Consider the following 26,902-nt stretch of genomic DNA (forward strand, 5'->3'; position numbering starts at 1 on the left):
TTTGTCGGGAAAGTCACCTTTTATGCAAACGTGTTAAATAATACAGTGTGTACAATATTTAATATAGATCGGTTTGTTGTTACTGTTATTGATGTTAAATGTCACTGGAGAATATAAATAATCATGTCTGAACCTGACAAACCAGTGATTGACATTATGAGCAACGACCCTCGCCGTCGGGGTACGGGGATACGCCAACCAATACACAGAGCCTGACCATCCGATACATTAAATTGCCTGCTATGTCAAGCATAGGTCGCTTAACGCCATGTCTAACCAGCAGCTTTATGGAGCTATTATGCAAGTAACTTGGTGTCCGAAAAAATGCATGCCTACTATCAATAAAAGAAATGTATCAATAAATGCTACCCCTATAATAATAATTACCGTGAAGAACTGTGTTACAACAGTTCTTTTAAAGCGGCCCATGTTTGTGGTAAAAGGCGACTGTGCTTGTCGTAAGAGGCGACTAACCTGGATCGGGTAGTCAGACTCACTTACTTGGTTGATGCATGTTATCATATCGCATTATCGAAGTTCATGATGTCAATCAATGGATTGTCTGGTCTAGAATCGATTATTTACAGCCGTCATATAGCTGGAATATTGCTGAGTGAGACGTTAAAACAATAATATAAACAGTAATAATATTTAGGTATGTTCTTTTCCAATGTGATTTAGATCTGCCTCCGATTGTATCAGCCTCTCTAATACGAGTTGGCCCGTGTGGTTCTCCGTACCGTGTATCTGCATCATGTTATTTCATATCTGGGAGTTATCAGCGATATAAGTCGACCGGGGATCACGATATCGCACGCCGTACGTCTCAATGGGGTGATGCTGGCTGTGACAAGCTTTCTGTCAGCTCTCAAACGTGCCAGGAGTTATCTCCCCTCCTTGTATTTTGTGCTGTTGCTATTGGTGCACCGTCTTGTTTTCATTCCACAAAATTCTAGTAGATTAGGGACCCTGCAGTTTACCACAAGAGCCGACGACACAACACTGACTTACTCTATTCATCACAAACCTAGAACACCAATTCTAGGTCAGGTTAAGAAGTAACCGATGTTCTCGTCCCCGAGATAATAGGCCCACTGGCAGACAAGATGTAGATATTCTTATCACCTTCACACACTTAGACTTTATGTTAGTAACAACGTCAGGTGTCCGTTTATACTGGAAATCCCTTTCAACTGTTCTTTGCAACAAAATGATGACCTTTGAATTTGAGTAGTTCTCAAATTCTTTGAGCACGGTAATCGCATTAAAATCAGATCTTAGTTCTCGCTGCCGCTAAACAAAGATCTGAGGACATCCCATTACGGGTCACGTCAGACCGACCTTTCGCGAACTCTGACCGACCAAGGGAATTACTGACCAGAAGTCGACATTAGCCAATCAGAAGGCAGCTTTCTCGTTCTTTCCGGAACTAATTTCAAATCGGGGACTACGCTTCGAAACATATTTTGACAAATTCTCGCTTACAAATTTGAAACCTGAACAAAAGAACATTCTCGAATGGCTAAAATATGGTCCAGAATGTATAGATTCAGTCGTTAATCCCGTAACTATCGTTCGGAATACTCTGTTTTAAAGTTTTCGAGGCTGCATGATTAGAAATCACATTAGCGGTGGCGAGAACTAAGATCTGATTTTAATGAGATTGGGAGCACCGTATCTGAAGAAGGACTGTGCACCTTGGCCTGGTCAAGTTCCAGCGTCGTAATAGAAATAACAAGCAAGGGTCGATTGTACGATTCCGACTATATCATGAGCATGTGTTTATGAATCACTATCAAATAGTGATGATACCAGGTGTTTGTGAAAAGGTGAACGTATACTGCCCCACCGGTGTTACCCGTTACAAACACATGTAAAGGCAAGTCAATTACAACCTCATTCACCTGAAACTATACTTATCCGTGTACGTGACAACGTTTCGGGTATGTGAAGAGGAGGTTGCAGTGATGAGGATGCTACGGTATATTTGGTTGCAGTAAAATCAAGCAATTAGACTTCAAATGTCGGGTACGGTCTGCGTCTTTATTTATTTAATGTCTTGTTATCATTTTGAAATAAACACAATAAAAAAATAATTGTTTCGTTTCTTTCTCAAACATTCAAAGTGATGGCGCAATGATTTAATTAATCAAATGGAGACGATGACTGATAAATATTAGTTACGAAAAAGAAATGAACTTTTCTGTTCCTGAACCATGCGTTGGTGATAATGTTTCAGAAATTCTGTATGAATGTGATCATGCTGTTGGTACATGTATAGTAACTGCACTTGTGTAATGACTAGGGTTGGTTGGTTGGTTGGTTGGTTGTTTTACGCCGCACTCAGCAATATTCCAGCTATATGACGGCGGTCTGTAAATAATCGAGTCTGGACCAGACAGTCCAGTAATTAATATCACAAGCATCGATCCACGCAATTGGGATCAAGGACTTTGTTTCGGAGTCAGTATACTGAGTGGGGTATTCATTTTAAACTGCGGCATGGTATCTCAGTGAGCTAGCACTATAAATCGGCATAAGTCCGGACTAGTACAAGCAGCCACACAAACAAATACACGTACATGCACGTCGCTATATAAGTGCAATAATCTTGGACGCGACGTTAAACCCAATTTCACCTCACCTCACCTCCTGGTGAGAGTTACCATTCTCGTTTGTGGGAGCTATCTGTGACAGTACCAGAACCACGGACGTTGTGGGAACTATACGTGACAGTACCAGATCCACGGACGTTGTGGGAACTATCCGTGACAGTACTAGAACCACGGACATTGTCGGAACTATCTGTGACAGTACTAGAACCACGGACGTTGTCGGAACTATCCGTGACAGTACTAGAACCACGGACGTTGTGGGAACTATACGTGACAGTACTAGAACCACGGACGTTGTGGGAACTATCCGTGACAGTACTAGAACCACGGACGTTGTCGGAACTATCCGTGACAGTACTAGAACCATGGACGTTGTGGGAACTATCCGTGACAGTACCAGAACCACGGACGTTGTCGGAACTATCCGTGACAGTACTAGAACCACGGACGTTGTCGGAACTATTCGTGACAGTACTAGAACCACGGACGTTGTCGGAACTAACCGAGACAGTACCAGAACCACGGACGTTGTGGGAACTATCCGTGACAGTACTAGAACCACGGACGTTGTGGGAACTATCCGTGACAGTACTAGAACCACGGACGTTGTGGGAACTATCCGTGACAGTACTAGAACCACGGACGTTGTCGGAACTATCCGTGACAGTACTAGAACCACGGACGTTGTGGGAACTATCCGTGACAGTACTAGAACCACGGACGTTGTCGGAACTATCCGTGACAGTACTAGAACCACGGACGTTGTGGGAACTATCCGTGACAGTACTAGAACCACGGACGTTGTGGGAACTATCCGTGACAGTACTAGAACCACGGACGTTGTCGGAACTATCCGTGACAGTACTAGAACCACGGACGTTGTCGGAACTATCCGTGACAGTACTAGAACCACGGACGTTGTCGGAACTATCCGTGACAGTACTAGAACCACGGACGTTGTGGGAACTATCCGTGACAGTACTAGAACCACGGACGTTGTGGTAACTATCCGTTACAGTACTAGAACCACGGACGTTGTGGGAACTATCCGTGACAGTACCAGATCCACGGACGCTGTGGGAACTATCCATGACAGTGATACGGGACAGCACCTGATGTTCTGTGTTAACATCGACATATGCTTCCTGGTGAGAGAACCACCTCCATGGTCTAGTGGTAGAGCGTCCGCCCGGAGAGCGGAAGGTCCGGGGTTCGATCCCCGGCCGCGTCATACCAAAAAAAGATGGTACTTGTTGTTACCCTGTCTGGTGCTCGACATTAAGGGATTAAAACAAGGACTGGTCGGCTCGGAGTCAATATACTGAGTGGGGTATTCATGTTAAACTGCGGCATGGTATCTCAGTGAGCTAGCACTATAAATCGGCATAAGTCCGGACTAGTACAAGCAGCCATACAAACAAATACACGCACATGCATGTCGCTATAAAAGTGCAATAATTTTGGACGCGACGTTAAACCCAATTTCACCTCACCTCACCTCCTGGTGAGAGTTACCATTCTCGTTTTCACCTAACAGACTGGTCACACCCATCAATCCATCAATCGGTGTCCTGAAGACCATCAACATGTGATTCAGATATCCGTTTTTCGCGACAAAGGTCAGCAACAAACTACGATATGGATAAATGTTCTGGGCCTAAAGGTAGCATCGCCATAAATGATAGATCGAGGTACCTATCACCGTATGTACAGTAAACTACGGTTAAAACGAACCACTCATTTTTATTCGTTATAAGCATATGCACAACATTATATACAGCAAATGGACGGGGCGGGACCTGGAAATAGTTCTTTGTATCCGGCAGTTCGTTATGAGCGTGTTCGTTGTAAACGTATATATCTAGGTACCTATCAATGACTCTAAATGTATTTGTTTCGACGTGGAGAGTTAAAATGTCCTTGCTTTTATGATAAAATACTCAGTTACTGTGATCATGTAAGCAATGTAAAATGACGTGCAAATAAATTGAAAATTGGATTAGATCAAATATTTCAAACGTTTTCAAAACGATACTAGGCTGAAAACAGTCGCCGCAATTAAGGTCCAAAACACAACTATGATACCCGTATCATTTTTGTCACCATACATGGTGTATACTTTCTTCTGTCTATCAGTTAGTATGTTCCCATTCTATATCCCAGTACACACTCGCTACTTCCCCCTTTGTTTCGAATGCGATTCGTATGACAAGAGGCTTAAAATAGGCTGACATTGAGATTCTGTGGGGAGTTGCCGATAGGGGGGTGTCATTGAGGATAGTGAGATTCTCACAAAAGAAACTACAAACAGAAAGTTTAATTATTTTATTAACGCAAACAATCTCGGAAGTCATGTTAAATAAGCTCATTTAAAAAATGTGTTACATTGTGTGAGTATCCTAAATATACAGTACAAGACTTATCAAAGTACAAATTATCTTCATAAAGAATTGAAGCATGATTGCGTGAAACACTACCGGTGATGACTTAAAGGAACTTGCATACAATATATCAATTAGCTCGTCGGCACCGATTTGTATCAAGAAATAGTTGTTATTGTGTTCCTGCTGTTTTACTTTTATATACAGTAAACTACGGTTATAATGAACACGTTCATTACCACCTGGCGGATATAACGAACTATTTCTTGGTCACGTCATTTGCTGTGTATATGCTTATAACGAACTACGGTAATAACTAATTATAATTAATGGTCCCTTTGAGTTCGTTATAACCGTAGTTTATTGTAGTGTACTTCAGTACAAAACCTACAGCGTGTCCAGGTTCTTCCAGAAACTTGCACTGTTGCGAGGAAAGTGAGTGAGTGTGGTTTTATGCCGCTTTTAGAATATTTTAATCAATTTCGTGAGCAAGGCGTTTTATTCACACATCGATCCTATATTAGAAATCTACATCAGGAGACACAAAATATTGTATATGGTATACTATATACAAGAATTGCTATGAGCTTATGTTGCAACCAAGCCTTCTATCTGTAACTGTGGAGGGTCAGGAAGTGCGGGCCTATCAAGCCATTACAAACAATTATTTCTCACACGGCACAACCACGTCAGTAGTTACTGTCCACGACATCAGTACGTTTGACATGAGAGTCAACTGTGAGTTTGTCCAACGGTCAGAGATCGCCTCCATGAGCTGACAACATATCAGTTTATATAGACATTGTATACATTACACGTGCATGTTTTTTCCTTGTATGGCTGATGACATAACGGGGGTTCACAAAGGCATGACCTGACCAGGCCACGTATCATGGAAATCCACAATGACATGCATATCATCAAGCTGTACACATCGTATACAGATTTAAACATTTACACCAAAGCTCCTTACCCACGTAATCCGACGGTACACATCGTTATCTAGTTAGACAGGTATTGCTGCCATTGCTGTATTCCCAGCAGAACCCGAGATGTGTATCATTGTTTGACGTAAATATCTCTTGTGAGATGTGTTTGTTTGACAGCGTCTCTGATGAAGGTTAATAAGGTCATACTGTACAGCATGGCCAGATGTCGACGTGTTTGTGACGCGTGTCACCGGTGGAACAGGATACGCTCACCTTTTCGCGACCACGTGGTATCATCACCATTTTATAGTGATTTACAAACACACACGTATGATACAGTCGGAATCGCACATTAAGAAAATACTTCTTATAATTATGGAAATGTTTTGGACGCTCTTAGGTTAACAAAAACACTGATGCATCCGGATTAGTGTTTTTTAATGATAAGTGTGGATATAATACATGATATAAGAACATTTCGTTATGCCTGGTGACTCTTAGCAAATTACGTCTTCGTGAACAAAGTAAACAATCAGTAAATTACATACTTTAATATTGGTCAGTTTAGTTCATAAGGTGTTTTCAAAGGTGGGGGCTCAGTATGTGGGTGGGTGGGTTATGGGGACGAACCTCTGGATCGCCCTTACCCCCGGGCCCGGCGACAGAACAAGTCGGGTGGGAATCTCCACTTGTATCCAGTTCATCATTCCATCATAGCCTAGTGGTTAAAGCGGCGTAAAACTCCACTCATTCACGCATCATTCCAAAATGCAAAATGCAAAAACATCTGTAACGTGGTCAATTATTGCTGAATTAGAAATTGAGGATACAAAAGGCGGGTCTATTGTAAATGCACAATATTTTGCTCTAATGGCGCGACGTCGACATAAGTTCATGGAGTTTTTGAGTATGTAAAGAGTATCCTGGTAAAATCGCAAATTCAAACTAGATAAAACAAGTGAACCTCCATTATCCGGACTTTTCGATATCCATCCAAATTGTTGGAGAGACTGACAACAGAACATGTTTCCCATAACATCGTGCTGTTCTTGAGCGCCAACCTTGTGTTGATGCGAACTTCAACAGAGCAGAGGTTGATGCTTGGGGAACCCTTGTGTTTGGATTAATGGTGTCCGGATTAACGAGGTTCTGTTACAAGGGTGTCTCGGTGTTATCTTGCGAGAAGGGTTGCCAGCACTCCCGCCCACATCACCATGGAAGACACGACCACGCCCAGCCCTGAAACATGGGTGAGATTTACTTAATCAGCTAGTGTCATCATTATTTTACAGTCAGAAAAGGGATCGTTCGGAAAGGGAGTTTTCGGAATATCGGGGTTTGTGTATCCTACCTGCGGCACTCTTACAGATGTAGTAGGACTTGGCGGTGCAGGGCAGGTCGTTGTAGCGGCCTCCCGGCAGCATGACAGCACAGTCCTCATTGCCGCCGTAGTTGTTAGGCTCCGTGTCCCAGGGACTGTGTTCATAAAGTGAATGAGTGAGTGGGAGAGTGAATGAATAGCATGGTTGGCGAGTGGATGAGTGAATGTGAGGTGATGATGAGGGGTGGGTGAGTGGGTTGTGAGCGGACGAGTGCATGAATTGCTGAGTTGGCGAGTGGATGAGTGAGTGTTTGGGGGATGAGTGAGTGGTTTGCGAGCGGGCGAGTGCATGAATAAGTGGGTCGGCGAGTGGATGAGTGAGTGGTTCTGGATAATGAGGGGCGAGTGAGTGGGGTTTGACGGGGCGAGTGAGTGAGAGTATACCATAGAGAGGAAACCCACTCTTCAACGGATTATCCCCACGCTCATGTTTAACACTCACATCAAAGTCATGTCTACCGGGTTGGCGAAGTCTGTCGCCCACGTCCAGGCCCCCTCGATGGTGATGTCGTTGAGCCCCGTCCACCACATCATACCGAGGTCCGGTTGCAGTTGCAACTGGGATACCAACCATGTCTGCAGTGCAATATAGACATGAAGCCATGGTACACTCACCAATCTCTTGCCCTTGCTTCTCTTCCCCTAACGCTAACTGTGCATGTGTTGAAATGATACACTAGTATCGATTACAGCGTGTGAGTGTGTGTGTGTGTGTGTGTGTGTGTGTGTGTGTGTGTGTGTGTGTGTGCGCGTGTGTGTTTATTGACTCGATATATCGATTACAGTGTGTATGTATATTAACTTCATATATCGATTACAGTGCATATATGTATTGACTCGATATATCGATTACAGTGTGTGTACATTCTTTGACTCGATATATCGATTACAGTATGTGTGTGTATTGAATTAATATATCGATTACAGCGCGTGTGTATTAATTCGATATATCGATGTGTACTTACTTTGACTCGATATATCGATTACAGTGTACATATGCTTTGAGTAGATATATAGATTACAGTGTATACATGCTTTGAGTAGATATGTCGATTACAGTGTACATATGCTTTGAGTAGATATATCGATACAGTGTATACATGCTTTGGGTAGATATATCGATACAGTGTATGCATGCTTTGAGAAGATATATCGATTACAGTGTATACATGCTTTGAGTAGATATATCGATACAGTGTATACATGCTTTGGGTAGATATATCGATACAGTGTATGCATGCTTTGAGAAGATATATCGATTACAGTGTATACATGCTTTGAGTAGATATATAGATTACAGTGTATACATGCTTTGAGTAGATATATAGATTACAGTGTATACATGCTTTGGGTAGATATATAGATTACAGTGTATACATGCTTTGAGTAGATATGTCGATTACAGTGTATACATGCTTTGAGTAGATATGTCGATTACAGTGTATACATGCTTTGAGTAGATATATAGATTACAGTGTATACATGCTTTGGGTAGATATATAGATTACAGTGTATACATGCTTTGGGTAGATATATAGATTACAGTGTATACATGCTTTGAGTAGATATGTCGATTACAGTGTATACATGCTTTGAGTAGATATGTCGATTACAGTGTATGCATGCTTTGAGTAGATATGTCGATTACAGTGTATGCATGCTTTGAGTAGATATATAGATTACAGTGTATACATGCTTTGAGTAGATATATAGATTACAGTGTATACATGCTTTGGGTAGATATATAGATTACAGTGTATACATGCTTTGAGTAGATATGTCGATTACAGTGTATACATGCTTTGAGTAAATATGTCGATTACAGTGTATGCATGCTTTGAGTAGATATGTCGATTACAGTGTATGCATGCTTTGAGTAGATATGTCGATTACAGTGTATGCATGCTTTGAGTAGATATATAGATTACAGTGTATACATGCTTTGAGTAGATATGTCGATTACAGTGTATACATGCTTTGAGTAGATATGTCGATTACAGTGTATACATGCTTTGGGTAGATATGTCGATTACAGTGTATACATGCTTTGGGTAGATATGTCGATTACAGTGTATGCATGCTTTGAGTAGATATGTCGATTACAGTGTATACATGCTTTGGGTAGATATGTCGATTACAGTGTATGCATGCTTTGAGTAGATATGTCGATTACAGTGTATGCATGCTTTGAGTAGATATATAGATTACAGTGTATACATGCTTTGAGTAGATATATAGATTACAGTGTATACATGCTTTGAGTAGATATATAGATTACAGTGTATACATGCTTTGAGTAGATATGTCGATTACAGTGTATGCATGCTTTGAGTAGATATGTCGATAACAGTGTATGCATGCTTTGAGTAGATATATAGATTACAGTGTATACATGCTTTGAGTAGATATGTCGATTACAGTGTATACATGCTTTGAGTAGATATGTCGATTACAGTGTATACATGCTTTGAGTAGATATATCGATTACAGTGTATACAGGCTTTGGGTAGGTATATCGATTACAGTGTCTTCATGCTTTGGGTAGATATGTCGATTACAGTGTATACATGCTCTGACTCGATATACCGATTACAGTGTATGCATGCTTTCTTCCGTAAAACTCGTTTATCCAGACAGGCATGTGAACAGTCCGGATTGAGAAGTACTGCCGTAAAACCAATGTTATCGTTCTCACCATCTCAGCCTGTGACTGAATGTACAGATAGAAGGCCTGGAGCTCATTGTCGTAGATATGGGCGAGATCCAGACACCGCTGCTTCACCTCGTCCCACATGACCCCCCGGTTCCGGTTAACGGAGCTGATGTAGTAGCACCCTGCCTGTTGGTAGGTCGCCCATCCGGTAGCGCACGGCTCCCCGGGGTCCTTTGTGTATTTACAGACGTACCCCGCCCGGGACGCGCAGCTTTGGTCACTGAAGGAACCGTCACTCATGATCACAGTGCAGTCCTGGTTGTGAGCGTTGTCTGGCTCGCTGTCCCACTGACTGAAAGTTCATCATTTTGTTTATTAAATATTACGATGCACCCCCGTTACCCTGTTTGTCGATATTACGATGCAAATATATACCCCCTTACCCTGTTTGTCGATATTACGATGCAAATATATTCCCCCCTTATCCTGTTTGTCGATATTACGATGCAAATATATTCCCCCCTTATCCTGTTTGTCGATATTACGATGCAAATATATTCCCCCCTTATCCTGTTTGTCGATATTACGGTTCAAATCTGATTCCCCCTGTTACCCTGATGGGTGATATTACGATGCAAATATGTTCCCCCTGTTACCCTGTTTGTCGATATTACGATGCAAATATGTTACCCCCGTTACCCTGTTTGTCGATATTACGATGCAAATATATTCCCCCCTTATCCTGTTTGTCGATATTGCGATGCAAATATATTCCCCCCTTATCCTGTTTGTCGATATTACGATGCAAATATATTCCCCCCTTATCCTGTTTGTCGATATTACGGTTCAAATCTGATTCCCCCTGTTACCCTGATGGGTGATATTACGATGCAAATATGTTCCCCCTGTTACCCTGTTTGTCGATATTACGATGCAAATATGTTACCCCCGTTACCCTGTTTGTCGATATTACGATGCAAATATATTCCCCCCTTATCCTGTTTGTCGATATTACGATGCAAATATATTCCCCCCTTATCCTGTTTGTCGATATTACGATGCAAATATATTCCCCCCTTATCCTGTTTGTCGATATTGCGATGCAAATATATTCCCCCCTTATCCTGTTTGTCGATATTACGATGCAAATATATTCCCCCCTTATCCTGTTTGTCGATATTACGGTTCAAATCTGATTCCCCCTGTTACCCTGATGGGTGATATTACGATGCAAATATGTTCCCCCTGTTACCCTGTTTGTCGATATTACGATGCAAATATGTTACCCCCGTTACCCTGTTTGTCGATATTACGATGCAAATATATTCCCCCCTTATCCTGTTTGTCGATATTACGATGCAAATATATTCCCCCCTTATCCTGTTTGTCGATATTACGATGCAAATATATTCCCCCCTTATCCTGTTTGTCGATATTACGGTTCAAATCTGATTCCCCCTGTTACCCTGATGGGTGATATAACGATGCAAATATGTTCCCCCTGTTACCCTGTTTGTCGATATTACGATGCAAATATATTCCCCCATTACCCTGTTTGTCGATATAACGATGCAAATATATTCCCCCGTTAACCCGCTTGTCGATATTACGATGCAAATATATTACCCCCGTTACCCCGCTTGTTGATATTACGATGCAAATATGTACCCCGTTACCCTGTTTGTCGATATTACGGTGCAAATATGTTCCCCCGTTACCCCACTTGTTGATATTACGGTGCAAATATGTTACCCCCATTACCCAACTTGTCGATATTATGGTGCAAATATGTTACCCCGTTACCCCGCTTGTTAATATTATGGTGCAAATATGTTACCCCGTTACCCCGCTTGTTGATATTACGATACAAATATGTACCCCCGTTACCCTGTTTGTCGATATTACGATGCACATCTATTCTCCCGTTACCCCGCTTGTTGATATTACGATGCAAATATATCCCCCCCGTTACCCTGTTTGCCGATATTACGATGCACATCTATTCTCCTGTTACCCCGCTTGTTGATATTACGATGCAAATATGTACCCCCATTACCCTGTTTTGTCGATATTACGGTGCAAATCTGATTCTCCGTTACCCTGTTTGTCGATATTAGGGTGCAAATCTGATTCTCCGTTAGTCTGCTTGGGATTGGTTGGCGACAGTAGCAGCTAGATATGAATAGTACTGCATCAATGGTAAGCTGGTGTAACCTAGCAGATTGCGTGGCAGCTGCATCTTCATGCTTCAAATTTGCTGGTATAGATGAGCACCTTTACCGTGTTCAGATCCGTTGGTTTTAGGTTCGAATGCTAGATGCTCCAGAGTTACCAGCACCAAACACAGCAGTCCAAGTCAACAAGTCGTAAACGTCTTCCATTCAAGTCACAAGACCTTCCCACCACAGGTTGCCAGTAATTGTTAGTTTGTTTTTTGTTTAACACCACAATCACAATTATTCCAGCTATATGACCGCGGTCTGTAAATTATCGAGTCTGGACCAGACAATTCAGTGATTGACATCATGAGCATCGATCCACGCAATGGAGATACGATGACATGCGTCAACCAAGTCACCATCTGGACAGCACTTGAACTTTGGCTAAATACCAGCGCTCAAATCAAAGGAAATATCACGACATGTTTTGCTTAGATACCAATTCAGAAGTAATGACCCATTACATTTTACAATTGTTCTTTGCAAAAACTTATTTTCTCATGTAAAGATACAAAGCATATTCCATCGTTTCAGAACATCCATCATATAGATTGAATATAGGTGGGGCGTTAAATAATGAACAAAGGAGTTACTAATACACATTTTATGGAGGTAATACAAATTCCTGTGTTGGCTGAGCACAAAAGGACATCCCATCAGTGCGGGTTGTCCGAGCACCTTTGATATATTCTAAATAATTACAACTTACACAAGCGTGTTGTCTGGGGCTGAGCCATCCGCCCACACAAAATCTCCCTCCTGTGCCTGGTCGTTGAGCCCTGTCCAGTAGCCACGCCCTCCGGCAAGGTACATGTGGTCGAACCAGTACTGCTCAACAGAAAATGACCGATAAGCAGCACTACTGTACGGCAGCCTTTAAGGGTCATTTGTTTGTTTGTTTTGGTTTTTTTCTTGAAATTTTAAGAAACTAAGTTGAAATTTCAAGTTAGTATTTTGAAATTTCAAGTTAATATCTGAAAATTAAACTTATGTATCTTGAAATTTCAATATTATTTGAACTTAGCATCTTGAAATTTTAACATAGCGTCTTGAAATTTCAAGAAGAAAAAACCAAATGACCCTAAAATGCTTCCGTACTACAACATCCCATTCCGAATCCATGCGATCTGGAACATCAAATAGATCACGTGATACACACCACCTGGGGGTAGCCCGGATGTTAACATAACAAGTGATTTCGTTTGGTAATTTCTCCAAATCAACAATAAATTCCGAATAGAATTACATGGAACTATTTTCAAATAGTTGTACGAACATTAAGCGGCGGTCTGCAAATAATCGAGTCTGGACCAGACAATCCAGTGATTGACATCATGAACATCGATCCACGCATTTGGGACACGATGACATGCATCAACTAAGTCAGCGAGCCTGACCACCCGATCCCGTTAGTCGCCTCTTACGACAAGCACAGTCGCCTTTTACAGCAAGCATGGGTTGCTGAAGACCTATTCTACCCCGGATCTTCACGGATCTGGAGCTGTGTGATGATCTTAAGTGTAGCGGACCTCTTTCTGTCTGAAATAGCCTTTCATCTCATGTGTGTCCCTAGATATCTCAACACTGAATTATCTCCTACAGTGGTGGAACTGTACCTGTATATACTGGTGGCGCATCATTCACTCTCCTGATACAGCGTAGTACTGATGTTCCTATGTTCAAGACTTGCGACATCTTACCTTCTCATCCACGTTGTCTATCTTCAACAGGTCACCGCCCTCGTTCTGGCAGTTCTTCCGGGCGGCGGTCCACGTGACTTGTGTCTGATTTTGAAAACGATAGCAGTGTTTACCTCCACGTATCCAGTGAACACTGCACCCGAGAGGCGTCGATTCTGTAGAAAACATGGAGCATATTTGGCAAACCATATTACATTCTTCCAAAAAAGAAAAGCAAAAGTAGTAAAATCCTAAATATCTGACATAGTGTTATCTACGGTGGCCCATAAGGGACACGGAGTCTGCTTTTCAATATTTTGATATTTCACTTACTTTTATCATAACCTTTTGCAAATTAAAGTAAATTTGTCAAACACATATGTGATAAATCATGTATAAAGACAACCGAAAACATGGAAAATGTACTTTCAAGTAGCTATTGAATCGCTGAAATGTGAAGCGAAAATGTCAAAATCTAAAATGAAAATGTCAAAAACAAAAACGAAAATGTCAAAAAACAAAAGCGAAAATGTCAAAAACTAAAATGAAAATACAGAAAACTATTTGGAAATATTATCACCGCGGTGGAAATAGTTTCCTGTATTTTCATTTTAGTTTTTGATATTTTCGTTTTTGTTTTTGACATTTTCATTTTAGTTTTTGACATTTTCGTTTTTGTTTTTGACATTTTCATTTTAGTTTTTGACATTTTCGCTTCACTTTTCAGCGATTCAATATCTTCTTTATACATGATTAATCACACATTTGTATGACAATTCGTGTTAAATTGCAAAAGGTGACGATAACAGTAGGAGAAATATCAAAATATTGAAAAACAGACTCCATGTCCCTTATGGGCCACCGTAGTTATCCGACATCCATTCAAAAATAATACTGGTCATTTCTGCATGGATTGGGATTGATTTGTTGGGAAAGAATGATGTACTGCAGACATTTGGTGAAAATATGAAAAAAATCGCAAAAACACAACCACGTGAGAGCCTGGAGCCGAAACACGCCAACATGACGTGCCAACACCACCTATTGGGCAATAAAACCGTTGGCTTTTTATTAGAATTCCGTCACAGTGTCTACTATTGTTCTGTAATCTAGTGTCTACAATTGCACTGTATTCTAGTGTCTACTATTGTTCTGTATTCTAGTGTCTACTATTGCACTGTATTCTAGTGTCTACTATTGTACTGTATTCTAGTGAATACTACTGTACTGTATTCTAGTGTCTACTATTGTTCTGTATTCTAGTGTCTACTATTGCACTGTATTCTAGTGTCTACTATTGCACTGTATTCTAGTGTCTACTATTGTTCTGTATTCTAGTGTCTACTATTGTTCTGTAATCTAGTGTCTACTATCGTTCTGTATTCTAGTGTCTACTATTGTACTGTATTCTAGTGTCTACTATTGCACTGTATTCTAGTGTCTACTATTGCACTGTATTCTAGTGTCTACTATTGTACTGTATTCTAGTGTCTACTATTGTACTGTATTCTAGTGTCTACTATTGTTCTGTAATCTAGTGTCTTCTATTGCACTGTACAATTGCTCTGTATTCTAGTGTCTACTGTTTCTCTGTATTCTAGTGTCTACTATTGCACTGTATTCTAGTGTCTACTATTGCACTGTATTCTAGTGTCTACTATTGCACTGTATTCTAGTGTCTACTTTTGCACTGTATTCTAGTGTCTACTATTGCACTGTATTCTAGTGTCTACTATTGCACTGTATTCTAGTGTCTACTATTGTTCTGTATTCTACTGTCTACTATTGCACAGTATTCTAGTGTCTACTATTGCACTCTATTCTAGTGTCTACTATTGTTCTGTATTCTAGTGTCTACTATTGCACTGTATTCTAGTGTCTACTATTGTTCTGTATTCTAGTGTCTACTATTGCACTGTATTCTAGTGTCTACTATTGCACTGTATTCTAGTGTCTACAATTGCACTGTATTCTAGTGTCTACTATTGTACTGTATTCTAGTGTCTACTATTGTACTGTATTCTAGTGTCTACTATTGTTCTGTAATCTAGTGTCTTCTATTGCACTGTATTCTAGTGTCTACTATTGTTCTGTATTCTAGTGTCTACAATTGCTCTGTATTCTAGTGTCTACTGTTTCTCTGTATTCTAGTGTCTACTATTGTTCTGTATTCTAGTGTCTACTATTGTTCTGTATTCTAGTGTCTACTATTGTACTGTATTCTAGTGTCTACTATTGTACTGTATTCTAGTGTCTACTATTGTACTGTATTCTAGTGTCTACTATTGTACTGTATTCTAGTGTCTACTATTGTTCTGTATTCTAGTGTCTACTATTGTTCTGTATTCTAGTGTCTACTATTGTTCTGTATTCTAGTGTCTACTATTGCACTGTATTCTAGTGTCTACTATTGCACTGTATTCTAGTGTCTACTATTGCACTGTATTCTAGTGTCTACTATTGCTCTGTATTCTAGTGTCTACTATTGTTCTGTATTCTAGTGTCTACTATTGCACTGTATTCTAGTGTCTACTATTGCACTGTATTCTAGTGTCTACTATTGCACTGTATTCTAGTGTCTACTATTGTACTGTATTCTAGTGTCTACTATTGTTCTGTATTCTAGTGTCTACTATTGCACTGTATTCTAGTGTCTACTATTGCACTGTATTCTAGTGTCTACTATTGCACTGTATTCTAGTGTCTACTTTTACACTGTATTCTAGTGTCTACTATTGCACTGTATTCTAGTGTCTACTATTGTATTCTGGTATTCTCTGTACGTGTAAAGTTCTATACGTACTGTGTACTGCTGAGGTTTCACAGATATACCCGGCTCTGGCTGAACACTTCGTGTCGTCCACGACGCCGCCGGTGTACATGAGTCCGCAACTCTGGTCCTCACTGCGGTCTGTGCTCGGCGCGAAATCCCAGGGGCTGTCCAACAATTTTTAAATTAACCTTTAGAAACCGCGTTAACGCATGTCGCTACATATATTAACAATGGGGCGCAGTAAACATATATGTAGCGATATGTGTTTACACCAAGTCTTCGGGAAACACTAACATCAGGGGGACTATATAAGATTATATAAACATAGAAACCTCATCTGACGTCATTTATTATCTGCGGGTTTGCTTATATTAAGACATATTGACCTCTAATGAGGCCTATTTATGGTTGAACTTTGCTTGTGATTTTTACACACTTCCTAATAAACGTGTACCTCCACTAAAGGAGACTTTTACAAACGTTATCATAATTTGATATCCGCTGAAATGGATCTTTACAGACATTATGATAGCCTGTCTCTATAATCTCTAACTCCAACATAGCGGGTGACACGGGTGCCCCAGTCGTCTAAGGCGCCGCAATTCCCTGTGCAGAGTTGCGTCCCTTGGGTACGCCAGAGTCTATGATTGTGGGTTCGAATCCCAGTTCGCCCCGATTATGTTTCTAGATTTGTCAGCACCATACTGTATATTAATTGGATTATGATATCATCGATAACACTCTCTATTAAGGGATACATAAAATATACCGCCTCGATACAAGATTGACATTAATAAATCCCTTTTGTTGTATTTTTTTAATTCACTATGAAAAGATAATGCGCATTATCCCATTGACCTATAAGTTACTGCCTCATTCTGTAACTAACTAACGGTTGGATTGTGTTTGTTTAACGCCCCACTAACCAATATTCCAGCAATATGACGGCGATCTGTAAATAATCCAGATTGGACCAATGTTTATATTAGACGAGGCCTCCATCAGTTATTCAATTAGTTGTAGTTATTGTGATTTGTAACCTCTGATTGACCAATCAGAATCGAGTATTTTTCAATCACGTTTTAATGTTAGTTCGACATATCAGCCCATTTGTGACCAACTCGTGTTATTCCGGAACAAACCGAATAGCGACTCGTGTCCCTCTCGTTCATTCGTGACCAACTCGTGTTATTTAGGGGAAAGCCGAATAGCGACTCGTGCCCCTCTCGTGTCCATTTATGCGACCGGGTTCCGACTTAGCGCAAACTGGCATACCCAAAACAATTGTCAATTCGTTGCGTAATGGTTCTCATATATTTCCACATATATCATATATATTTCAGTTGAAATTTGAAGCACGTAGGGACATACGGAATTTACTGTATGATTGAACACATTTAACTGTGTCTTGGGTATATTTTAAGATGCAAGACATATGCAAAATCAAAAAATATTCCTGAGGGATTCTTTGACGAAGAAGTTGAAATCATACGCGCATTTGGATTGGTTTGTCGTATTTTCGCTCATAACTTTCATCGATAGGGGGACGAGTCTTCTTGCGGGTTACGGAAAGGGGCGAGTGGTGACGAATGCCTCTCGTTGCCATTTTTTGCGACTGTGTTCCGTCTTAGGGCAAAGGGGCATAGCTAAAAGTATTGTCAACTCGTTGCGTAATGATTGACGTATATTTCCCAGATATCATATGTTTTCCAGACGCTATTTAAGAAACATCGGGACTTAAGGTATTATACAGTATGATTGGTCACATTTAACTGTATGTTGGGTATATTTTGAGATGCAAGACATATGTAAAATCAAACATTATTCCTGAGGGATTCTTTGACGGAAGTACTTGTAGTCATACGAGTTTTGACTGGTTCGTCGTATTTTCGGACATAACATTCATCGATGTGGGACGAGTCTTTTGCAGGTTACGGAAATTGGCGAGTTGTGACGAATGATATGAACACTCACGTATAGGACGAGTTCCAAGCGGAGCCATCAGACCACTTGTAAATAGACTCTGCCTGTTGGTCGTTGAGGCCTGTCCACCATTTCACTGCCATGCCCGCGTTAGATAGGTCACCTAATTTTTCGTTGAAGAATCTCTGAAAATAAAGTGTTCACTTGAATGCGTGAATCAGTAAGACATTTGTCTTTATCTTTTTAAAAGCACGACGGCCATACTGCGGGCCGATTCTGACTCAATAACACAGACGTCAACGTCAATAGTGGGCACAGCGACACTTACGATGGACTCAGAGGAATTGGAATCAAGTCGTCTTCAGTGATGAATCCCGATTTAATTTTCGATTTGCTGATGGTAGGGCGAGGGTTTGGAGGCGCCGTCATGAACGTTACGCCCACTGTTGTGTACAGGAAGTTGACAGATTTCGAGGCGGAAGTGTCATGGTGTGGGGTGCTTTCTGTGGCAATGCACGTTCCAGGCTTCTTGTCATCCATGGCAACCTCAACGCTGCTGCTTACCGCGACCAGGTACTGGCACCAGAACTTCTGCCTTTTATGGCAGCACATGGACCCGGTTTGATCTTCCAACACGACAATGCCAGACCCCACACAGCAATTATGACAAGGAATTTCCTTCAGAATGCGGGAGTCAACGTCATGGACTGTCCGTCAAGGTCTCCCGACCTCAATCCCATCGAACACGTCTGGGATGCTCTTGGCAAAAGTCTGTGCACTCTCCAGAACCAACCACAGAATTTGCAAGATCTTGGCATTATTTTGCAGCAACAATGGCGTCTTCGTCCCAATCATGTGTTGACAAGCATCACAAGGTCCATGCGGAGGCGTTGTGAGGCAGTTGTCAACGTACGTGGTGGCCATACACGCTACTGAACTTGCGTGCCATCAGATTCTCGTGCTTGGGACTTATGATTTAAACTGTTGATGTTATTACCGAATACCGTAGGTGCTAGGAACAAATTATGGTTACCACCGTTAATTTAAATCCTTCTTTGGACATTAATGATTAAAAATTACCTTATCTGATACATTTGTCCGTTGTATATCATATATGGGATTACTTTTAAAAATGTGAATTAATTTAGTTTGTTTGCAGGCTCAGTGTCCTAACACTCACGGACTCGTCTGCTGTTACTATGGATACAAGGTCCATGTTTGCGGCCACACCCGTGGGTTTCAGGCCCTGGCACTTTGTCCGTGCATCCGTCCAGGACAGGCGGTCGCTGGTGTCTGAGGGGTCGCTGATGAAGTAGCATGCGTAGTCCAGGAACGACCAACGTCCGTCGGTGGCAGGGGTGGGGCATGCCTCGTCTAGTGACAGAGAGCGACAAGTGTTGTACCCTACTCCGTACAATACTTCTTCACAATGGTGAATAGGTTGTATAGTTAATCGCTTCTTACCCTATGATATGTACATTATAGAGTAACATACTTCTTCCCCTATGGTATATACATTATATAGTAACATACTTCCTCCCCTATGATATATACATTATATAGTAACATACTTCCTCCCCTATGATATATACATTATATAGTAACATACTTCCTCCCTTATGATATATACATTATATAGTAACATACTCCCCACCCTATGATATATACATTATATAGTAACATACTCCCCACCCTATGATATATACATTATATAGTAACATACTTCCCACCCTATGACATATACATTATATAGTAACATACTCCCCACCCTATGATATATACATTATATAGAAACATACTTCCCACCCTATGACATATACATTATATAGTAACATACTCCCCACCCTATGATATATAAATTATATAGTAACATAATCCCCACCCTATGATATGTACATTATATAGTAACATACTTCCTCCCCTATGATATATACATTATATAGTAACATACTTCCTCCCTTATGATATATACATTATATAGTAACATACTTCCTCCCTTATGATATATACATTATATAGTAACATACTTCCTCCCTTATGATATATACATTATATAGTAACATACTCCCCACCCTATGACATATACATTATATAGTAACATACTTCCTCCCCTATGATATATACATTATATAGTAACATACTTCCTCCCCTATGATATATACATTATATAGTAACATACTCCCCACCCTATGACATATACATTATATAGTAACATACTTCCCACCCTATGATATATACATTATATAGTAACATACTCCCCACCCTATGACATATACATTATATAGTAACATACTCCCCACCCTATGACATATACATTATATAGTAACATACTCCCCACCCTATGATATATACATTATATAGTAACATACTTCCTCCCTTATGATATGTACATTATATAGTAACATACTCCCCACCCTATGACATATACATTATATAGTAACATACTCCCCACCCTATGATATATACATTATATAGTAACATACTTCCCACCCTATGATATATACATTATATAGTAACATACTCCCCACCCTATGACATATACATTATATAGTAACATACTCCCCACCCTATGACATATACATTATATAGTAACATACTCCCCACCCTATGATATATACATTATATAGTAACATACTTCCTCCCTTATGATATGTACATTATATAGTAACATACTCCCCACCCTATGACATATACATTATATAGTAACATACTCCCCACCCTATGATATATACATTATATAGTAACATACTTCCCACCCTATGATATATACATTATATAGTAACATACTCCCCACCCTATGACATATACATTATATAGTAACATACTCCCCACCCTATGACATATACATTATATAGTAACATACTCCCCACCCTATGACATATACATTATATAGTAACATACTTCCACCCTATGATATATACATTATATAGTAACATACTTCCTCCCCTATGATATATACATTATATAGTAACATACTCCCCACCCTATGATATATACATTATATAGTAACATACTTCCTCCCCTATGATATATACATTATATAGTAACATACTTCCCACCCTATGACATATACATTATATAGTAACATACTTCCACCCTATGATATATACATTATATAGTAACATACTCCCCACCCTATGATATATACATTATATAGTAACATACTTCCCACCCTATGACATATACATTATATAGTAACATACTCCCCACCCTATGATATATACATTATATAGTAACATACTTCTTCCCCTATGGTATATACATTATAGAGTAACATACTTCTTCCCCTATGGTATATACATTATATAGTAACATACTTCCTCCCCTATGATATATACATTATATAGTAACATACTTCCTCCCCTATGATATATACATTATATATTAACATACTTCCTCCCTTATGATATATACATTATATAGTAACATACTCCCCACCCTATGATATATACATTATATAGTAACATACTCCCCACCCTATGACATATACATTATATAGTAACATACTTCCCACCCTATGACATATACATTATATAGTAACATACTCCCCACCCTATGATATATAAATTATATAGTAACATACTCCCCACCCTATGATATGTACATTATATAGTAACATACTTCCTCCCCTATGATATATACATTATATAGTAACATACTTCCTCCCTTATGATATATACATTATATAGTAACATACTTCCTCCCTTATGATATATACATTATATAGTAACATACTTCCTCCCCTATGATATATACATTATATAGTAACATACTTCCTCCCTTATGATATATACATTATATAGTAACATACTCCCCACCCTATGACATATACATTATATAGTAACATACTTCCTCCCCTATGATATATACATTATATAGTAACATACTTCCACCCTATGATATATACATTATATAGTAACATACTCCCCACCCTATGATATATACATTATATAGTAACATACTTCCCACCCTATGATATATACATTATATAGTAACATACTCCCCACCCTATGACATATACATTATATAGTAACATACTCCCCACCCTATGACATATACATTATATAGTAACATACTCCCCACCCTATGACATATACATTATATAGTAACATACTCCCCACCCTATGATATATACATTATATAGTAACATACTTCCCACCCTATGATATATACATTATATAGTAACATACTCCCCACCCTATGACATATACATTATATAGTAACATACTCCCCACCCTATGACATATACATTATATAGTAACATACTCCCCACCCTATGACATATACATTATATAGTAACATACTTCCACCCTATGATATACACATTATATAGTAACATACTTCCTCCCCTATGATATATACATTATATAGTAACATACTTCCCACCCTATGACATATACATTATATAGTAACATACTCCCCACCCTATGATATATACATTATATAGTAACATACTTCCTCCCCTATGATATATACATTATATAGTAACATACTTCCCACCCTATGACATATACATTATATAGTAACATACTTCCACCCTATGATATATACATTATATAGTAACATACTCCCCACCCTATGATATATACATTATATATTAACATACTTCCCACCCTATGACATATACATTATATAGTAACATACTCCCCACCCTATGATATATACATTATATAGTAACATACTTCCCATCCTATGACATATACATTATATAGTAACATACTCCCCACCCTATGATATATACATTATATAGTAACATACTTCCCACCCTATGACATATACATTATATAGTAACATACTTCCACCCTATGATATATACATTATATAGTAACATACTCCCCACCCTATGATATATACATTATATAGTAACATACTTCCCACCCTATGACATATACATTATATAGTAACATACTTCTTCACCTATGGTTTTGTACATCATATAGTAATATACCTCTTACCCTATGATATATACATTATATAGTAATATACTTCTTCCGGTATGACATATACTTTATATAGTAACATACTTCTTACCCTATGATACATTCATTATATAGTAATATCCTCCTTCACCTGTGGTATAAACATCATATAGTAACATACTTATTCACCTTTGGTTTTATACATTATATAGTAATATACTTCTTCTGCGATGACGTATACATTACATCGTAACATACTTTTTACCCAATGATATATGCATTTTATAGTAACAAGGTAACCAGATACAAAACCACAATCATAGGTTTCTGGCGTAACTAAGGGACGTAACTCACAGTGAATTGTGGCGCTTTCGACGACTGTGCCACCCGTGCGCCCAGTTCTTGACAACATGATATATTTTTCTAACATTTTCTTTCTAATATAGGCAATAATGCCGAAAATGATAATTTCTTGAACAATTTCGATTAATTATGGGCCGGGAACGCCTCATTAGAATATCGGGAAAGCCGAACGCCGATCCTACTGTTGGTACCGCGAACGCCAAATCAATGGAGTAGCCAGGGTCCGGAGAACACAAAGAGGAATTTTCCTCCTAAGAAACAAATCTGGCGCTCCCGGGCCGTACCCTTCACCAACCCATGCTTGTCGTAAGAGGCGACAAACGGGTCGGTTGGTCAGGCTCGCTGACTTAGATAATGCGTGTCATCGTATCCAAAATGTGTAGATCGATGCTCATGATGTCAATCACTGCCTGGTCAAGACTTGATTATTTAAAGACCGCCGTCATATTGCCAGAATATTGCTAAATTCTGCGTTAAACAACTAACAAAAAACAAATCCTAGCGCTAAGGTCGCTTTTGGGGAACGGGCCCGTGGCTGCTGGCCAGATATACGGCCGAAAAGACGGTCTTTAGGGCATTAGTATACGGTCAGGTTAACCATTTATATCTTTCTAAGCCATACGTTATGTCAGTTGACGTAAACAAAGATTGATGTATCACTCTCGCCGCTGTGGGACCCGTAATCTGGCGATATGTGAAATATCTGAATTATCTATACTGAAAAACAATGAAAACGCATTATCAGTTTGAACTCAATATCAGAAAAAAAAATTCTGCTCAATTCCAAACACATCGAATGAGATTCGAACACGAACGACGACATTGCCATATATTTGAAACAAATCGAAAATGCGTTTTCAAAGCGTGTCAGAATATTACCAAGCTGCTCGATTTTACACTGACTCACTTACACACCCAGCCACACGTACCCACCAACCCACACACTGACTCACTCACTCATTCACCCACCCATCCACCCATCCACCCTTCCATCTATCCATCCATGCGTACCTTTAGTCCGTGGTACTTTACAGATGTATCCATAGTGTTCCCGGCAGGCGTCGTCGCTAAATTTGCCATACTCGTTGATAGCGCAGCAGTCTTCGTTCTCGTAGTTGTCGGGTTCAAGGTTCCACTGGCTTTAATAAACACAGATAATTTACCAACTCGACAGCTCATTGTTTACGTGTCGCTATGGTTATTAACATATGTGACCCGACAGGAGTGAGTGAGAAAGGTTTAACACCGCTTTTAGCAATACCCCAGCAATATCACGGCGGGGGACACCAGAAATGGGCTTCACACATTGTACCCATGTCGGGAATCGAACCCGGCTCTTCGGCATGACGAGCGAACGCTTTAACCACTAGGCTACCCGACCGCCCCTGACCCGACAGGAGAAAAGAGACATTTTTGGTACTAGGATACAATTGTGCTGTGACGCCATAAGACTTTTGACGTCAACTTACTTCAGTTAAAATCGCCATGTGTGCGGACTGTACAAAAATATCTTATTTTTCTCTAGTTAGTTCGTAATGTAATAAATCCTTTCAGCATACATACATATAATTAATGATATGATTAAGAATCACCCGTTGTGTGTCAGATATAGAGGATATTATATGAGTGTTCATGTCATACTATGTTTACGACACTCCTGTCGTAAACATAGTATGACATGAACACTCATATAATGTTCTGATTATTACCGAAGATGACGAATTTAGAAAAAAAAATGCATTGACGAATGACGTCAACAAACTTCACGTATGACGTCATTTCTAGTGTGACGTGATTCCGACCTCATGTCACAATAAGATTCGAATGACGTCAACAATTACGTCCGGATGACGGAAAGGAAACGATACAATGTTGTCTCGTGACGTGATATGACCCTATGGCACATATGATTTTTATGAACCCCGATATGTTTGCCCTCGTAGGTAATAAGATCGGTCATTATACACCATGATTAAACATATTTTTTTCTTTCACTGTGGCGTTCTTTCCTTCGTTCTGAAGTCAAGCTTCTATCATTTTTAGTTTTAATGTTATTATATACTTATTAGAAGGACTGAAGAGTTTACAACGTGATATGGTGTTATACGAACACGATATTGACAACAGCAACAGATTATGTATATTCAATGTGTTCTTCCGCCCAATGCCGACTTGACACAGTTTCGGTAGATTCGGGTGTCTTGACTGGACAGGTGCGTCAGTGCACACCTGTTCGTGTCACGCTCTGCACGTGCCAGGGGTTACATACTGCGTGTTTCGCTTCTCTACATTCGGACTAAAGGTTGTGACACAAAACATCGTGAGGCCATCATGTTTATACAATATGTACATATCAATAGTTCCTTCCCATCTCTCATACAATCCCACGGAACCCTTAATATATACACCGGGAAATAAGTTAAGCACCAGAGATAAGGAATAATAACATGTCACCATTAATATCAACTGTAATAGCAATGGTGATTATGATGATTAGGTTGCATTAGAGTGAGTGAGTGAGTGAGTGAGTTGGGTTTAACGCCGCTTTTAACAGTATTCCAGTTATATCGCGGCGTGTCACCTTAATGTGGGAGGAAAGCCCGAAGTGATGCAGGTCTCAGACGTTTACCACTTCGGTCAAACCCACGAGGAGGGCATGGTGCTGACAAACCAAGAAACATAATCGGGGCGAACCGGGATTAGAACCCAGCATCATTAGATTTCTTTCGTGCCAAAGGGACGCAACTCTGCACAGCGAATCGTGGCGCCTTAGACGACTGGGCAACCCGTGCCCCCAGGTTGCATGAGAAGGATGTGCACCCGTGAAGATCCGGGGTAGAATAAGTCTTCAGCAACCCATGCTTGCCGTAAGAGGTGACTATGCTTGTCGTAAGATGTGACTATGCTTTTCGTAAGAGGCGACTAACGGGATCGGGTGATGAGGCTCGCATGATGTCAATCACTCGATAATCTGGTCCGGAACCATTTCAATCGAATCACGTCCTGAAGCATCAGTGGCTACGCAATCCACGTCTGTCCACAAGAACCTTGAGGAACCCCTTGAGAG

General features: G+C 39.9%; 2 protein-coding genes across 3 annotated transcripts in view; both read right to left on the reverse strand.

Annotated features, from left to right (window-relative positions):
• Window positions 1–2,662: 2,662 nt before the first annotated feature.
• Window positions 2,663–3,706, reverse strand: LOC139451995 (uncharacterized). Its single transcript, XM_071233275.1, has one exon. The coding sequence runs from the start codon at window positions 3,704–3,706 to the stop codon at window positions 2,663–2,665; it is 1,044 nt and encodes a 347-aa protein (XP_071089376.1).
• A 1,257-nt stretch (window positions 3,707–4,963) lies between these two features.
• LOC139452302 (macrophage mannose receptor 1-like) overlaps window positions 4,964–26,902 on the reverse strand; it is a 29,652-nt gene continuing 7,713 nt past the window's right edge. The window contains exons 5-14 of one of the 2 annotated variants that reach the window (XM_071233728.1): window positions 24,847–24,974; window positions 19,734–19,927; window positions 18,605–18,738; window positions 16,661–16,794; window positions 13,879–14,033; window positions 12,888–13,006; window positions 10,002–10,311; window positions 7,749–7,882; window positions 7,277–7,401; window positions 4,964–7,164 (exon numbers count right to left, since the gene is read on the reverse strand). In XM_071233728.1, coding sequence (XP_071089829.1) covers window positions 7,097–7,164; window positions 7,277–7,401; window positions 7,749–7,882; window positions 10,002–10,311; window positions 12,888–13,006; window positions 13,879–14,033; window positions 16,661–16,794; window positions 18,605–18,738; window positions 19,734–19,927; window positions 24,847–24,974 — 1,501 coding nt within the window. In that variant the 3' untranslated portion in view covers window positions 4,964–7,096. The remainder of the gene's footprint in view (window positions 7,165–7,276; window positions 7,402–7,748; window positions 7,883–10,001; window positions 10,312–12,887; window positions 13,007–13,878; window positions 14,034–16,660; window positions 16,795–18,604; window positions 18,739–19,733; window positions 19,928–24,846; window positions 24,975–26,902) is intronic. The other variant, XM_071233729.1, reaches the window with a different exon arrangement.

This window comes from Haliotis cracherodii, unplaced genomic scaffold (genome assembly GCF_022045235.1).
Source record: "Haliotis cracherodii isolate W230 unplaced genomic scaffold, xgHalCrac1.p SCAF_9, whole genome shotgun sequence".
Lineage (NCBI taxonomy): Eukaryota > Metazoa > Mollusca > Gastropoda > Lepetellida > Haliotidae > Haliotis > Haliotis cracherodii.